The 17,796-nt window shown below is 36.3% G+C and overlaps 1 protein-coding gene across 1 annotated transcript; it reads left to right on the forward strand.

Moving 5' to 3' along the window:
• Positions 1-1,909: 1,909 nt before the first annotated feature.
• SNX4 (sorting nexin 4) lies at positions 1,910-15,332 on the forward strand (the record flags this gene model as incomplete). Its single annotated transcript, XM_082700683.1, has 5 exons — positions 1,910-2,034; positions 4,212-4,311; positions 7,145-7,290; positions 9,011-9,125; positions 14,144-15,332. 5 exons carry the CDS (start codon positions 1,910-1,912, stop codon positions 14,189-14,191), a joined length of 534 nt encoding a protein of 177 aa, XP_082556809.1. The 3' UTR covers positions 14,192-15,332.
• Positions 15,333-17,796: the final 2,464 nt, after the last annotated feature.

Below are 17,796 nucleotides of genomic sequence, written 5' to 3' on the forward strand. Positions count from 1 at the left end.
GCAAACTTCAAATTAGCAAGGATTTCTTAAAGAGAACATGAAAAAAATGTTTAAATGTGAATTGTCCTATATCAAAATTAAATATTTTGCTTATCAGAGGATACTATTATAGGTGGGGAGGAATGTGGGTAGTTAGTGTTAGAGAAGATGAAGGCGTTGTGATGATAGTGGTTAACGTTTGCAGAACAGTGTGAATGTACTTAATGCCACTTAACTACATGTAAAAATTATTAAAAAGTAAATTTTATGTTTATTTAACACACACACGCACACACACACACACACGATACTATTAAAATAATGAAGAGATAAGCCAATGAGTAGGAGTAAACATTTCCAAGCACAGTAGATAACTACAACTCAGTAATAAAGAGACAGAAAATACTTATTTTAGCTAAATATTTCTTTGGGCCATATTCAAGCTAACTGGCTACTTTCCAACCAATTTGCTTAACCCTAAGAAGTTTTCCTGTATTCTGTTGATTTAGCATTTTCAGGAATTTAGGATTATCCCTTCAGTTGATTTTTTTAAAGCATTAAATAAAATTAATTTCAGTACTGCTATCTAAAAATCATTACCACTTATATTTTTCTACCCAAGGATGTGCCGTTTATCTGTTCACTGTTTCCTGTCTTCAAGCCACCAACCCTGTGGTTCCTCTTTTTTGTTTCCTTAACATGAACTCTTTGAGAATCACAGATTTATGAATTAAAGGCAGTTTTTTCCACTCTTACCAGTGATTCTCAAGACTTTCTTCAGTCACATAGAAGAAATTCCATACAAATACAAGTTTGTAATTACAGAATATGTACTTTGCCTGTTTTATAAATCCTTTAAGCACATAGCTTTTCAGTGACTCTTAATGTAGGTTTATTTATTTTTACAACTCCAGTAACTTGTTTTCTTGCCTACATAAAGCAGGTCTGGAGACACAGTATATATTTTTCTTTCTTTCTCATGCCAAGAAGTCAGAATTAATTTGAAAAAAGGACGCCTGTTACACCATATAGAAATAGTACATGACATAACCCATGTCCTTATGGAATTTGTAATATGATTGAAGAAATAAAACCAACACATGACACAGTTGATAAAATATAAGTTGTGAATTGTTGATAAAAGATCAGAAGTGGGGGGCACCTAGATTGTAGCTCAGTGGATTAAGTGGCTGACTTTGGCTAGGTCATGATCTTGGGGTTCTGGGATCAAGCCTTGAGTCGTCTCTGCTCAGCAGGGAGCCTTCTTCTCCCTCTGCCCCTTCCTGTGCTCATGCACACTGTCTTTCAAATAGATAAATAAATAAAATCTTTAAAAAAAAGATCAGAAGTAGAGTGATGACTAAGGACTAAAGTAGTCTGGGAAGATTTCCTAGAGGTGCTGAGATATGTACTTGTGGGATTTGGAGAAACTGTGGAGAGCTGCCAGATTTCTATACAAGGAAGGCTCAGGTCCAGGAAAGAGAATGGCATGACAATGAGGGCCTTGACCAGATCAAAAGCAGAAGTTGCTATTGAGAATTAGTATAAAATAAGGGTTCTAAAGTTTTTTGTAGTCTTATTCTATTTTTCCTTTTGTAGCTTTTAGGGATACTGTATGTAGTTGCTGCCAGGAACATCTGAGCACCAATTACACTAAACTCTTATTTTTTCCACAGATTTTGTAGCCCCTTCATAAAATATCTGAGCAAAAGATATTATAGTCTTCTGGTGCTGCTTACACTACCTGAGAGAAGGACCTTTGTTTGTTTGTTTTTATTTCCAATCCATTGCTGATTGAAACATTTTGGTAAAATTAAGTAAAATTTTCATAGTAATTAAAAATTGCCATGTCTGAATGCTTATTCTCATTTTGCGTACTTTTGTTAGGGGTAGCAAATAGCATTGCTTTTGATCATTAATACTTTGTATCATGATAAAAGTTTATATGCAATGTTTTTTAAACAGGTATGCATCTTCTATTGATGATATTTTAGAAGATGAAGAACATTATGCAGATCAGTTAAAGGAGTATCTGTTTTATGCAGAAGCATTGCGGTAAGTATAATAAATGTTCCAGATGTAGTCGTGTGGCTGGCTGGTCACCACTCTTCATATGTTGCCAGAAAGTAAAGATAGTAAGGTGATTTTTAAATGAATTCATTCCCCAAGTATTGAATAAGTTCTCATTGTAATCCTCGGTGTTGCAGAGTGATGGGCATAGACATTTAAGACAAGCTCTGTTCTTGAAACAATATTGATAAAACTTGTCAGTCTCCAACCTCGGGTTTGTTTTGTATGTTGTTCTACTTTTTTCAGTTTGTAGATTGGATGCAAAATACAGATTGAGTGTATGTAGTCTTGTCACTAGGCAGTATGTTACCATTTTTTTGGTAACTTTGTAATTCTTTCCATGTCTGCTTTTCTTCTTGCTAAGTTTGTGTAAGTTCTTAATGTCAGCACTTTGTCTTCTGTTTTTATGGTATCTCTTACAGAGCCAAACAGAATTCTCTGGTGTATGGTTCTATTTAATAAAGAAGAAAGTAGTATACTTTTTCTGTCCATTTTTTAAAAAAAGAATCGTGTTCTGGAATAGGTGGCATTTGGTCATAGCCACTTTTGGTGGCTTTTTTTTTTTAACCTAAATATCCCATCATTTTATGAGACTGACATGCTGCTTACTGCGCTAAGAAGGCACTAATATCCCATCATTTTAAAAGCCGTATAAGAATTCTGTTAGGACGGGACGCCTGGGTGGCTCAGTTGGTTAAGCAGCTGCCTTCGGCTCAGGTCATCATCCCGGTGTCCTGGGATCGAGTCCTGCATCGGGCTCCTTGCTCAGCAGGGAGCCTGCTTCTCCCTCTGCCTCTGCCTGCCATTCTGTCTGCTTGTGCTCGCTCTCTCTCCCTCTCTCTCTCTGACAAATCAATAAAATCTTAAAAAAAAAAAAAAAGAATTCTGTTAGGACACCACAGCACCAATTTTCCATTAGCTCTTCGGTAACTGGTGTGAAAATGTCCACACATTGTTAGCCTTGTTCCTTCTAAGACTTTGAGTCGTCAGGAGTCCAAGGTCACATTACAAAGCAAAAGAAGTTGCTGAATGCAGTGGAATTCTGCACAGTTCTTAAGCACTGTAGGAAAGATTAATGTATATTGATATGTCCATGGTACATAGTTAAGTAAGATGAGATATAGAATCACTTGAGGCATGTGCATATGTGTATTTGTAAGTGCCTACCTATGGTCTGGCAGAATATGCACCATCTGTTCATATAGATTTTGTTTGGGAGTTAGGGAAAAGAAAGAATTCTTTTCTTTTTTTTTTTTTTTTAAGATTTTTTATTTATTAATTTGACAGAGAGAAATCACAAGTAGATGGAGAGGCAGCCAGAGAGAGAGAGAGAGAGAGAAGGAAGCAGGCTCCCTGCTGAGCAGAGGGCCTGATGCGGGACTTGATCCCAGGACCCTGAGATCATGACCTGAGCCAAAGGCAGTGGCTTAACCCGCTGAGCCACCCAGGCGCCCAAAAGAAAGAATTCTTAAAACTTTTTTTATTTTGTGCATTCCTGTAGTAGAATTTTTTTTTTTTTTCATGCTGTGGATTTTATGATAAAAACGAAGGCATTTTTTTTTTTCTAGGATTTATTTATTTGAAAGAGAGAGAGGGCATCTGTGCAAGCAGGGGGCCAGGGCAGGCAGAGGGAGAAGGAGAGACTCTCAAGCAGACTCCCTGCTGAGCACAGAGCTTGACCTGGGACTCAGTCTCATGAGCCTGAAATCATGACCTGAGCCAAAGTCAGGAGTAGGACACTTAGCCAAGTTAGCCACCTAGGCACCTCACAACTAAGACATTTCTGTATAAAAAAGAAATGTTGAGAGATGTTTTCAAAGAATATTCAGTTGGTTTATAAGATTCCACCATTAGTTTCTGAGTTATACAAAAGATTTTATTGTTAATGTATGTAGTAATGGTGAGTTTATTGAAAAAAATGTTGCAGATATCTAAAAAGCAACCCTTTTTGGTTAAGTATATGTAAAAATGTTATGCTTAAGTTTTGCTAGATTTAATTTTTAATATTGGGCTACTACATTTTAAACTTGAAAATTCTATCTACACTAGTTCTGAGCCTAGTAAGATATTCTGAATGCTTCCTCTCATCCCCTGAAAAAAATTTTAATATGTTAAAAGAGAAGCCACAAAACTTAAGTGGCAGCACTTTTTTTCATCCCTAGGGCTGTATGCAGGAAACATGAACTTATGCAGTATGACTTGGAGATGGCTGCTCAGGACCTAGCATCCAAAAAGCAGCAATGTGAGGAACTGGCAACTGGGGTGAGTGTTTCCATTTGGGTATCTGCATCATTGCCACAAGCCATATAAGGAAGTAGCTGTAGCTATAATACTAAGGATGCCTGTGGCTTTTATAGGGGAATAATTTATGAGCAACTTTATAATTCTTTGGGTTGTGATCTTGATATAAAAAGACATAAGCCATTAAAACATTGTATTTATATGGCATTTTAAGAAATTCTGCCAGGGCACCTGGCTGGCTCAGTTAGTGGAGCATGCAGCTCTTGACCTCAGGGTTGTGAGTTCAAGCCTGACATGGGGTGTACAGATTACTTAAAAATAAAATCTTAAAAAAAAATTCTGCCAACATTGCTCTTTGTAGTATCTTCATTTATGGTAAGTCCAAATGAAAAAACATTCTTTGTGATTGAAATAATGACCTTTGTCAGGTTTACTTTTATAAAATATATTAGAGATATTTTAGTTTACTTTGAAAAGCCTTACCCAGTTAAAATCAGTGCTTCTCTGCTAAGAAGGAGCTTTTGGTATACAGTCAATATTTGTGAAGAAAATTCCATATCTTATTGTATGAACCTTAGACCATTTTTATAATCAGTTTTCCACTGTCCAGCCATTTTCTTGGAATAAAGTATAGTGAGAATACACAACCTGGAAATAATGGAACAGTGACAGTGCCACCATTTATCAGCCGCTTCGTGGTTAACAAGTACTTTGGTATGTCTGAAAAGCTGCAGATGTATGTGGGAAAAGACTCTTGGCCACAAAACATGTATACACTCGGCTTGATTTATTTTTAAAACTCGGGAACTTCCCAGGCCATTTTCAGGGAGCAGGGTTTTCTACTCCTCCATGTGAAGGGAAAAATGTTTCAGTTAGCTATGGAGAGTGAAGAGGTGTTGAAGCTGCAATGCTTGAGGCTTCCCTCCAAGCGAAGGCATCCTATTTTATAGATAGATACCCAAGTTTCAGTGTGTATTATACAGATTTAAAAATTTTTTTGTTTCTTTGTGTGTGTTTGGTCTATTTCCTTTATTGCCTGTTGAATTTTATCTATTTTTTAGTGTCCTAAAGAAATACAAAAATATGACCTCTGATCTAAAGAAATAACTTGCCTAATACTTCACATAGAAGTTCTCCATCTGATAAGAAGTTCAGTTAGAATTTTTTTCTTTTTGACTATTCCATATTATTCCAGTGTTAGGAATCATATTAGGAGCCCCTTGGTTATGACTTGAGAGGCTTCTGTCTGAGGTATGGGAAAATGCCAAAAGGTTTTGTTTCTCTCTCTTTTTTTTAAAAGATTTTATTTATTGGGCACCTGGGTGGCTCAGTGGGTTAAAGCCTCTGCCTTCAGCTCGGATCATGATCCCAGGGTCCTGGGATTGAGCCCCACATCAGGCTCTCTGCTCATCAGAGAGCTACTCTCTCTATCTCTCTCTCTCTCTCTCTCTCTCTGCCTGCCTCTGCCTATTTGTGATCTCTATCTGTCAAATAAATAAATCTTAAAAAAAAAAAAAAAGATTTTATTTATTTATTTGACACAGGGAGCTCGATATGGAGCTCGATTCCAGGACCCTGAGATCATGACCCAAGCTGAAGGCAGCTGCTCAACCCACTGGGCCACCCAGGTGCCCCTTTGTTTCTCATTTTTTAAAAAAATGTTTAATTGTGGTTTAAATATACATAGCAAAATTTGTCAGCTTAACCATTTTTTTAAACTGGTTTTTTCTCTTTTTAAACTGGGGGTTTTCTCTTTTTCTTCTTCTCTTTATATATGTATATATCTACCTATCTTGAAAGATTTTATTTTTAAGTAATCTCTACACCTAATGTGAGGCTTGAACTCAAAACCATGAGATCAAGAGTCACATGCTCTACCCGCTGAGCCACCCAGGCGTCTGTATTTTTCTTTCTTTCTGTGTTTTTTTAAAGATTTATTTATTTATTTGACAGACAGAGATCACAAGTAGGCAGAGAAGCAGGCACAGAGAATGAGGGGAAGCAGGCTCCCCACTGAGCAGAGAACCTGATGCGGGCCTCGATCCCAGGACCCTGAGATCATGACCTGAGCCAAAGGCAGAGGTTTAACCCACTGAGCCACCCAGGTGCCCCTGTATTTTTCTTTTTAAAGTCTTATGATTTCAAGCTTACAAAATAGTGGGAAAAAATTAGTACACCTATTGAATTTACACTGATATGAAAAGTTTTACGAGAGCAGTTTTACAAGAGCATGGGTTAAAGAATGCTTATACTAGGGGGCACCTGGGTGGCTCAGTGGGTTAAAGCCTCTGCCTTCAGCTCGGGTCATGATCCCAGGGTCCTGGGATTGAGCCCCACATCAGGCCCTCTGCTTGGTGGGGAGCCTGCTTCCCCCCCTTTCTCTGCCTGCCTCTCTGCCCACTTGTGATCTCTCTCTCTCTGTCGAATACATTAAAAAAAAAAAAAAAAGAATGGTTATACTAGGGATCATCTTAACCATTTTGAAGAGTATGGTTCAGTAGTAGTAAGTACATTCACATCATTGTGCAGCCAACCTCCAGAACTCTCTTCCTGTTGAAAATTAAAACTCTGTACCATTAAACATCAACTATCAATTTCCCTTCCCTCCAGTCCTTGGCAGTCACTGTTCTGCTTTCTGTCTCTATGACTTTGACTGCTCTAGATACTTTACATTTAGTGGAATCATACAGTATTTGTCTTGTGACTTATTTATTTCCACTTAGCATAATGTTCTCAGGTTCATCCTTGTAGTATCATGTGTCAGAATTCCCTTTCTTTTTCAGGCTGAATAATACTTCTTTGTACAGATGTGCCACATTTTGTGTATCCACTCACCTGTTTTATTTCCTTTTAGACCGTGAGAACGTTTTCTTTGAAGGGAATGACTACCAAGCTCTTTGGTCAAGAAACTCCAGAGCAGAGAGAAGCCAGAGTAAAGGTGCTAGAAGAACAAATAAATGAAGGAGAACAACAGTTAAAGTCTAAAAATCTGGAAGGCAGGTAAAAATGCTGAGATGTGTAACAAAGCTAGACATACATACTACATGGCAGATTTTTTTTTATACCTTGTCCCTACCTCATTAACATTGCTGCGTTATAGCCAGTTCTTCCAGGGCATTAGTTTTTAAGATTTTATTTTTAAGTAGTCTCTATACCTAGTGTGGGGCTTGAACTTGCAACCCTGAGATCAGGAGTCACAGGCTCCTCTGACTGAGCCAGGCAGGTGCCACCATAATGGTTCTTCTAAACTGTAGAGATTGAGGGGAACCTGGGTGGCTCAGTTAAGTGTCTGTCTCTCAGTTTCGGGTCAAGTTGTGATATTGCAGTTTGGAATCGAGCCCCGCGTCAGGCTCTGCGCGAGGCATGGATTCTCCCTCAAATTCTCTTGTCCCTCTTGTCTCCCCCTCTCTCAAATAAATAAATCTGTAAAGAAATAAAATGTAGTGATTGAATTCCTAAGGAATTTGAATGATCGAAAATCATGTTATAGAAACATTTTTATTATGGGGGAAAAGAGTAAGAAGACTTTCAACTTATAATATTGAGTTCCTGCACATTTCCTAATTTCTGTCCTTTGCACATACCTTTCACCCTTTCTTCTCCATCACTTGACAAAAGCCTGATCGTTCTTCATTTCCCAGCTCTCATGCTGCTTCCTTTTACTGCTAGCCTCATAGGCTCTCATAGCCCTTCGTTCATGCCACGATAGCATGGCAGTTTTGTTGTGGGTGGTCAGTTGTTCTCTGTGCTTGTACCTGCCTAAATTAATTGCCTTTCAAAGCCAATGACTGTGTCTTTTTCATCTTTATGGTTTAACATCTTTCATTGGGCTTGGCATGTAATTACTTCATAAATATTTCTGGAAATGCTGCTATCAAAGTTCTGGCATCACTTTTTCGCTTATTTTCCTTGCTGTTGTTTTTCATCTGATGATCAGTAGATGAAGGCAGAGCAACAGTGTATCTATCATTGGTGTTGAGGTATTTTTGTTAATTGTTAGAACTGTTTGTACCAAATAAATAAAAGCAAACTTTTATGAATGGAATTTAAAGAGACAAATGCCTCTCAGAATTTTTTAAACTCTGGTTGTTTAAAGCAAGTTTATAGGGGCACCTGGGTGGCTCAGTTAAGCATCTGCCTTTGGCTCAAATCATGATCCTGGGGTCCTGGGATTGAGCCCCACATCAGGCTCCCTGCTCAGGGGGAAGCCTGCTTCTCCCTTCTGCCTATAGCTCCCCCTGCTTGTACGTACTCTCTCTCTCTCTCTTTCTGTCAAATAAATAAATAAAATCTTGGGAAAAAAACCCAACTACATGAAGTTATTTTAAAAAAGGGCAAGTATATAATAATTATGATAGATATATATCTTGTCAAAAGAGTATATGTTTTCTAGTGACCCCAGGAGGACTTCACCTGGCCTCTTTTAGGCTTGTGAGCTGGTTCAGAGAGCCATCCACATCTGTTTTAGAGGAATAATTTAAAGCTGGGATTTTTATGGCAAGAATATTGATTATTAAAATGTAGACGAATGTATGACAGTCTCTGCTGCTTCTCCCAGTATGATTTTTGGAAGAGAAAAATAGAATATCTTATACAGACGATAGCTTTTTCCTCCATATAGATAAAAACCAATGCAAACGAGAACTGGTTATTAGAATTTATAATATAGTGAGCTGAATTTGAATAAGAATAATAATGATGACTACACACTTTATTTCAGAGAATTTGTGAAAAATGCTTGGGCTGATATTGAACGCTTCAAAGAACAAAAGAACCATGATTTAAAGGAGGCCCTCATAAGCTATGCAGTCATGCAGATCAGTATGTGCAAAAAGGTAGGTGAAGGTACAAGTATATTCAGAAGTGCTTGCAAATTTCTTTAAAACTGGTTTCTCTTATTTGGACCAGAGTGTTTATTATTCTAAAGCCCATTGTTCTCCCCTTTCCAGAATGTTTTCCAGTTTCTTTACTTAACTTTGAAAGAGTATGATAACCAGAATGTTAACTATTAAGTCTTCACTCACCTGAAATTCCAAATTTATATGCCTGTTTATAGCTAGTATTTGCAAATATGTACCAACAATGTTACTTGGATTATATGATTTTCTATATGCTAACGGACATACAGGTAGATCATGGATCTTAAAAAAGAAGGAATGTTTTTGGGGCACCTGGGTGGCTCAGTGGGTTAAAGGGGGTAAGATACTATTCCTAACAGTGATCTATAGTACTGTGATTGGAAGATAGCTTAAACATTGTTTGGGGGAAATGTGGTTATGATATGGTTTGTTGTCATAGTAAGTCTTTCATGTGACTGATACCCATAGTAGATTAAGAACATGGAAGCTTATTCTGTTTAAATAAGTGTTTTGACAATGCTGAAATCTTTAAAACACTATGGTAAGAACAAAATACAAAACATTCCTTCTTTTTTTCTTTTTTTCAAGATTTTATTTATTTATTTGACAGAGATCACAAGTAGGCAGAGAGGCAGGCAGGGAGAGGGAGAAGCAGGCTCCCTGCCGGGCAGAGAGCCCGATGCGGGGCTTGATCTCAGGACCCTGAGATTGTGACCTGAGCCGAAGGCAGAGGCTTTAACCCGCTGAGCCACCCAGGTGCCCCAGAAACATTCCTTCTTTTTTAAGACCCATGATCTACCTGTGTGTCTGTTAGTACCAATGCTTTACATAATGTTTAGCTTGTCACCATTTACCAAGAGCTTTAACATGCATTCTCTCTGTAAATTGTATAACAAGATGATTTCTCACAGTTACAAAGACCTTCTTAGAGGGAAAAATCATACTCATATAAACAGTTTGTGCTTTAATTCACTCCAAATGTGTTTTTTCTAGCTAGACATCATCACTTCCCTAGCCTTTCCACTTGGTATCACCAGCAGTAGCATAGAGAGCAAAGACATTTTAAGATGTAAATACCGGACTCTAGCATTACACGTGGGCTCCTTTAGTATTGGGCAAATTCATATTTGTGCTCGAATTCAAGTGTAAGTTACTTCACATAGTGGATCTCTGAGGTCATTTAAGAGACGTTAAAATCATGAGTGATCCATCTGCACATGCCCATGGGTGAGTGTGATTGCAGCTTGATAGTATGTGTGGGTTTTTTTTTTTTTTTTTACTTTATTTACTTACTCATTTATTTATTAGAAAGCAAGCAAGCAAGTGTGCGAGTGGGAAGGGGAGGAGCAGAGGGAGATAGAGAATCCCTGACTCCATGCTGAGCACAGAGCCTGACACAGGACTCGATCCCATGACCCTGAGATCATGACCTGAGCCCAGATCAGGAGTCAGGGCACCTAAGGACAGAGCCACCCAGGTGCCCCACAGCTTGATAGTGCTTTTATCTGTTGCTTTTCCTGCCAACTCCTGCTGCCTCCCTGCTTCACAGATTGCTTCACATTTAATCCTTTTTGTAACCTTTCTTTTTTTAATCTTGGGAGGTCTGAAAGGTAATACCAATTTTTTGAGTTGGTTTTGTTTTGTTTTTGTAAAAGACTTATTCATAAACTCCTTGCAATCTTCCGTTTGCTGCTTTTACAAAGTAAAATGCAGACTATATAATGGCTCAAAGGACTTTTCTCCCCCATTTTACCTAGGGTGGGATGGTTGAGGGTGCTGAAAATTAATCTCTGAATAAAAAAGATAACACTGTAGGTGTATTTGGATATACCATTGCATAGCTTGTGTATCTACTCATGTGTCCTGTGATAACTATAGGAAGCCAGTATATGCACATGAGATTAAAAAGATGTGTATTCACTTTGTTTCCCAAGAACAGTACTATAAAGTTTCATCGTGTATTTTTTCCTTAAGTGGAATAGATTTTTATATTTGAAAATCTGCAGTGTTCTTTTTTTTTTTTATTAACTTAAAATTAAGTAGAAGAGAAGATTAATATTAGTTTTTCTCAGATGGATATGGGTATCTATATTTTGTTTATTTTACTTGAGTATTAACTTTTCAGATATACCATACTTCATTATAATGTCAGCTATCCAAAGTGGCAATTGCATGTAATCAAGTGACTAAATTATAGCAGTAGTAAACCAAAACAAAATACTTACAGGGATGCCTGGGTGGCTCAGTTGCTTAAGTGTCTGCCTTCGACTCAGGTCATGATCCCTGGGTCTTGGGATCAAGTCCCACATGAGGCTCCCTGCTCAGTGGGGAGCCTACTTCTGTCTCGTCTCTGCTGCTCCCTCTGCTTGTGCTTGCTCTGATAAAAAAATAAATAAAATCTTTTCAAAAATTAACATAAGAAGTATTAATCCTAGCACTTAAAAATCAAGGATCACTTTCAAGTGTTTTCTTGGTCAACCTTTTTGGTAGTGAATTTTCTAATTTGTTGAATCAAGAAATATTTGATTAATTTTTAAGCTACTTTATCTTTTTAAATTTTAAGAATTGTCATATGGAAAAAGATGTTCCATGCAAATGGAAATGGGGAAAAAAGCAAGGGTGGCAATACTTATATCAGACAAAGTAGACAAAACCAACTTTAAAACAAAGACTGTAACAAGAGACAAGGAAGGGCATTACATCATGATAAAGGGAACAGTCCAACAAGAGGATAGAACACTTGTAAATGCTTACCAGACACTGGAACACTGTGAAGTAATATTAACAGATACAAAGGGAGAAATTGATGGTAAGACAACAGTAGTAGGGGATTTTAACACCCCACTTACATCAGTGGGTAGACCATCAAGACAGAAAATAAATAAGGATACAGTATCTTTGAGTGACACTTTAGCCCACATGGCCTTAACAGATATATATATATATATATAGAATATAAACTCCCAGAGCAACGGAATATATATTATTTTCAAGTGCACATGGAACATTCTCCAGGATAATCACACATTTGGCCTCAAAACAAGTCTCAGTAAAATTTAACAAGACTGGGATGCCTGGGTGGCTCAGTTGCTTAAGCCTTTGGTTCAGGTCATGATCCCGGGATCCTGGGATCAAGCCGCACATTGAGCTCCTTGCTCCCTCTCCCTCTGCTCCTCCCCCTAGCTTGTGCTGTCTTGTGCTCTCTCTTGCTCTCTCTCTCGATTCTTTTAAAAAAAATTTAAGACTGAGATAATACCATTTTTCCTGACCACAATTGTATGAACTAGAAATCAGTCACAAGAAAAAAACTGGAGGGCGCCTGAGTGGCTTAGTTGGTTGAACTCAGGTCATGATCTTGGAGTCCTGGGATTCAGTCCCGTGTCTGGCTCCCAGCTCCACAGGGAGTCTGCTTCTCCCTCTAACCTTCTCCCCTCATGCGCTCTCTCACTTTCTCTCTCTGTCTGAAATAAATAAAATCTTCAGCCAAAAAAAAAAAAGGAAAAATGCAAATATGTAGAGGCTAATAGCATGCTACTAAACCTCCAGTAAGTCAGTGAGGAAATCAAAGAGATAATCAGAAAATAACATGGATACAAGTGAAAATGAAAACACAATGGTTCAAAATCTTTGGAATGCAGCAAAAGCAGTTCGAAGAGGGAAATTTATAGTGGTAACAGGCTAACCTCAGGAAACAAGAAAAATGTCAATCTAACGTTGCATTTAAGGGACTAGAAAAAGAACAAAGCCCAAGATTAGTAGAAGGTAGGAATTTAATAAAGATCAGAGCAGAAAAATTAATTATCATAAAACTAACATACTCTTATTGCAAAAATTATGAAAATCCAGAAACATATTGGGTAAAAATTCTTCTCCTCCTGCACCAACTCCCTTTTGAAACCTCACCACTGTTACAGACTTCATGTGTATCCTTCCAGATGTCGTTGTACATTTACAGTCATTTAGAAAATACACACTTCCCTCTTCCCCACAAAAACAGGACTGTGTTACATGCTCTGCGGTGTCGCTTTCATTTGCCCATTTGATGTCTCATGGAGATCTTCCTAGAACAGTGCGTTAGATCTCTTAGCCTTTCTGACAACAAATACTCTCATCAGATACTACTTTATCCAGCCAGTTGGAGATATTTTAAAGGATTTTTTCTTAATTTGCTTTTCGTATTTCATCAGGAGGAGAAAAAAGATTCTTGGTTTTATCTTGTGTTTGAAGCCTTGATAACTTGGTAAATATTGACATGCTTTAAGTATGAAAATATTGCTTCTTCATGAATTAGCAGTCATTCGAGAATATGTGTCTTGTTTGCTAAAAACAAAAAACCTTTGTTTCTACCACTTTGTTAGATTTTACAGTTTTATTTTTATATACATGCATTTTTGTTTAAGCATATTAAGTATATTATATTAACTTTGTGCTAAATAGCGTGTTAGAACCACTGAGAAGAATTTGATAATTTAGCCTGTTACTGGTTTTATCAAAACATTAGTTGTTAGACTAATAATTTAATAAGCCATTAATTTTTTTTAAAAATCTGCTAATTTCTATTTATTTGTTAAACTAATAAGGTTTTTTTTCCTTTTGTTTTAAGTATTACATAGAAAAACTGCCTGAAAACTTGTTTGGTTTACAAATAGAAATGATGCAGTCATGTGATATGAGTAAATGAGTTTATGAAAAACTCAGTTTTCTAAAACTCAGTTTTCTTGAAAACTCAGTTTTCTAAAAAGAAAAGTTGTAGTAGCTCTTTCCCCATCTTGAAGATAGGCTATGCAGATAATTCTCTTTCTTTTCTCAGAAGCATTAGACATTCACTTCTATTAGCCATCGCCAGAAGTAGTGTCATATTTGCTGGACTTTTTAGTTATTCCAGAAAGTGAAATTTAGCATACTAGTAAGCCAGATACTTTGGCTTTCAGAATCCTTCCAAAATCACATTTTAAAGTTTTCTTTTCTTTTCTTTGTTTTTTGTTTTGTTTTAGGGAATTCAAGTTTGGACCAATGCTAAGGAATGCTTTAGCAAGATGTAATCTTGTGAAATGAATTTCTCTTCAATCAAAGTGCCCCAGAACAGAAGCACAAGTAAATAAAAAAAAACCTTAAGTTGCTACCCAGTATACACAAAAATATATATAAGTTGAGTCAATTCAACTTTCTTTAATTTGATTGTAGTTGTGTTTATACAGCACAAAAAGGATGTATTTTAATGAATCTTAAATATTATAATTTGAGGTTTGCGGGACTGGTGCTGATTCCAAAAAGTTAATTTGATAATATATACCAATAGATCGTTTGTCAGGCTTCTGAACCAATGACTGAATGTTAAAATGTTAGGTAATTTGTTTGTTTCATTGCCAGTTGTTTCCAGCCTGTTTATGTAGGGAGTTTTTTCCTAATAATAAATTCTTATCTTTACTTAGTAAGACCCACTAATCTGTTATAGGGGGTTATTTTTTCTTGCCTTATATTGAGCTATTTGATTTGACAAAGCTCAGCAAAAACTGAGTGTGAAATTTTAAGATTTTCTTCCACATTCATTGATGCCTCCCTATAATATTTGCATACACTAGAAAATGCCTTCAATTTGTGTTTTGCCACAATTTTGATACTGGTCAGAAATTTTATACTGCCAACAAAGAAGATTCAACTTCTTCGATATATAGTGAAACACATTGTTATGATCCAGGAATTGCTATATAGAAAGTTTGAATTGAATATGTTACATATAAGCACTAAATTCTTCTCTGATAATTCTTAACCTCAGTGATGAGCCTAAATTTACTTTGCTTGGCTCTCTACACATGGCATTTCAGGGTACAAGATGTAGCATTTCAATGTATGAGATATATGTAGTGAACATATGTGTTAGTATCTTCATTATTAACATCCTTCTTTTCTATTGCTTGGCTGTAATTTTTGTAAAGATAAATTATATTGTTTCTGTGCGTGTGTGTGTGTTTATGTGTTCATGGTATATGTTCAGAAGCCAAGCACCCTTATTTTGCTAGCTTTGTAGTATTTTAAATGTGTTCTCATTATTACTAATTATGTGAAAAAAATCCCCAGTACTGTTCAGCATTTGACTTTTTTACATGTTTAAAATGTTGCTGGATTTTTGTGCTGTTTGCCAAACTTATACAATAAATAAATGAAGTATTGTGCTGATTTTCATATGATTTTTGTTATTTTAACAAAGTTATCTATACAAATTAGTATCTGATGCCCTGTGAGAAAAGAATAATATGTGCTATATTATGTTTTGAAGTGTTTAATTTTACCAAAATATTGGGTTTTTCAAAAAATAAGATGCTGAAATCCCATAAAATTTTTTACTTTTTTAAAAAATATTGCTAGAAGCAAAGATCATCTTTATAGGTACTAATTTCGTTCCACTGAATTGTATCATCTCTTGACTCATGACATAGCTTTTCATATGGTATTTAAAAATCAAAACCTTCTCTCCAAAACTAACTTTAAACTAAATGTAAAATGTACTAGTTTTTTTTTCTACTGGTTGTTTCAGTTTGAGAAGGCCATAGTTACCTATGTTTTAAAAGATTAATTAGGAAAAATATTTTTCTAAATCATGCAAATACTCACTATGTATATTTAGGAATATCTTGACTTGGGTTGACTTTTTAAAAAGTTTCGCTTGGGGGGCACCTGGGTGGCTCAGTGGGTTAAGCCACTGCCTTCGGCTCAGGTCATGATCTGAGGGTCCTGGGATCGAGTCCCGCATCGGGCTCTCTGCTCAGCAGGGGCCTGCTTCCCTTCCTCTCTCTGCCTGCCTCTCTGCCTACTTGTGATCTCTCTCTGTCAAATAAATAAATAAAATTCTTTAAAAAAAAAAAAAAAAGTTTCGCTTGGTAGCTCAAATCATTCCTTTATAAACAAAACAAAACGGGACGCCTGGGTGGCTCAGTGGGTTAAAGCCTCTGCCTTCGGCTCAGGTCATGATCCCAGGATCCTGGGATAGAGTCCCGCATCGGGCTCTCTGCTCAGTGGGGAGCCTGCTTCCTCCTTTTTCTCTGTCTGCCTCTCTGCCTCCTTGTGATTTCTGTCTGTCAAATAAATAAATAAATCTTAAAAAAAAAAAAAACCCAAAACAAAACTCTTGAATTTGATTTTTGTTTTAAGTAGGCTCCATGCCCAATGTGGGGCTTGAACTCATGACCCTGAGATTAAGAGTTTGCATGCTCTACTAAGTGAGCATGCAGGCACCCACCCCCTCAAAAAAACAAAACAAAAAACTCTTAAAGACGTTTTATGACGGAAATTATTTTTCATAATATCCAACATAAGTATAAAGAAAATAAGTGCAATAACCCTTTTCAAAACTGTTTAAAAATCAGAATGCTAAAATGAATTATTAAAGAGGAGTTGGGTTTAAATCTGCAAAGCTAAATATAAAAATACAAGGAATGACTGAAGAAAAATGACTCATTACATTAATGTAAATAGTAACAGAGGAAGATTTCATCTTGACAGTGTACTAGTGATGCAGTTGGTATAGTCAAAGCATTAAAATTAACTGAAGTCATACTTAACCTTCATTTACATCCAAAACTTGAGTATGTCTGAATGAGTCACTGGTAATTACAACATAGCATCCAAAACAGGAACTGCGGGTTCTTAAAATTCAAGCGTCTTTAGAATAAACACACACCCAGCTTGGACTGGAATGAAAAACCAAGAGTTATGTAACGGGAATGCTAGGCTTTTTATATCCTTATAATCCTTCTTTAGATTTATATGCATACTCTCCCCCTGTAGAATTTACTGATTCCTCAAAGAAAGTTTTCCCTAAAAGAAGAAAAAAAAAAGATTTGGAAATTTCTTTCAAGGGTGAGTAACCCAGAGAAATAAAATAATAAAAGATCAAATCAATAGAGTTATACTTGCTTCCTAAATTATATAGCTTTAAATTAAATACCTCTATATTTGAAAGGAAGGAATAAGCTATTGAAAAAATGAGCAAATTAAATCCAAAGTAAGTAGAAGAAAGGAAGAGCAAAATTAATGGTACTGAAAATAGGATTATAAAGGCAAAAGTTGGTTGTTTAAAAAGACTAATAAAATTAAACCTCTAGCAAACCTGGATGGAAAAAGAAAAAGTATTAATTATTTCTATCAAGAATGAGGTGAGAAATGTTATAGATCTTACAGACATTACAAGAATAATAACCAATATTATGGGCAACTTTAAACCAATAAATTAGACGAAGTCAACAAATTCCTTTAGAAATTTAGCTTACTAAAACTGATACAAGATGAAATAGAAAATCTGAGTAACCTTATACCAAAGAAATTTAGTATCAAAAATACTCCTACAAAAGAAAACTCCCATATCTTGATTGCATTATTGATGAGTTGTATCAAACATTTAAGGGAGAAAAAGCTTTAGTTCTACACAGACTTTCAGAAAATAGGGAAAAGGGAATACTTCCTTCCCATTTTTTTTTTTTCCTTAATGAGAACAGTATTACCCACAGGTAGCCAAACTGGCCAAAGACTTTTTCAAGAAAAGAAAGTGATGTATCAATATACATCATAAACATAGATGAAGAATTTGTTAAACCATTAGATGATTGGACCCAGCAATATGTAAAGAGTATAGTATGTCATGATCCAGTAG

This window comes from Mustela nivalis (assembly GCF_964662115.1).
Source record: "Mustela nivalis genome assembly, chromosome: 1".
NCBI classification, from domain to species: domain Eukaryota; kingdom Metazoa; phylum Chordata; class Mammalia; order Carnivora; family Mustelidae; genus Mustela; species Mustela nivalis.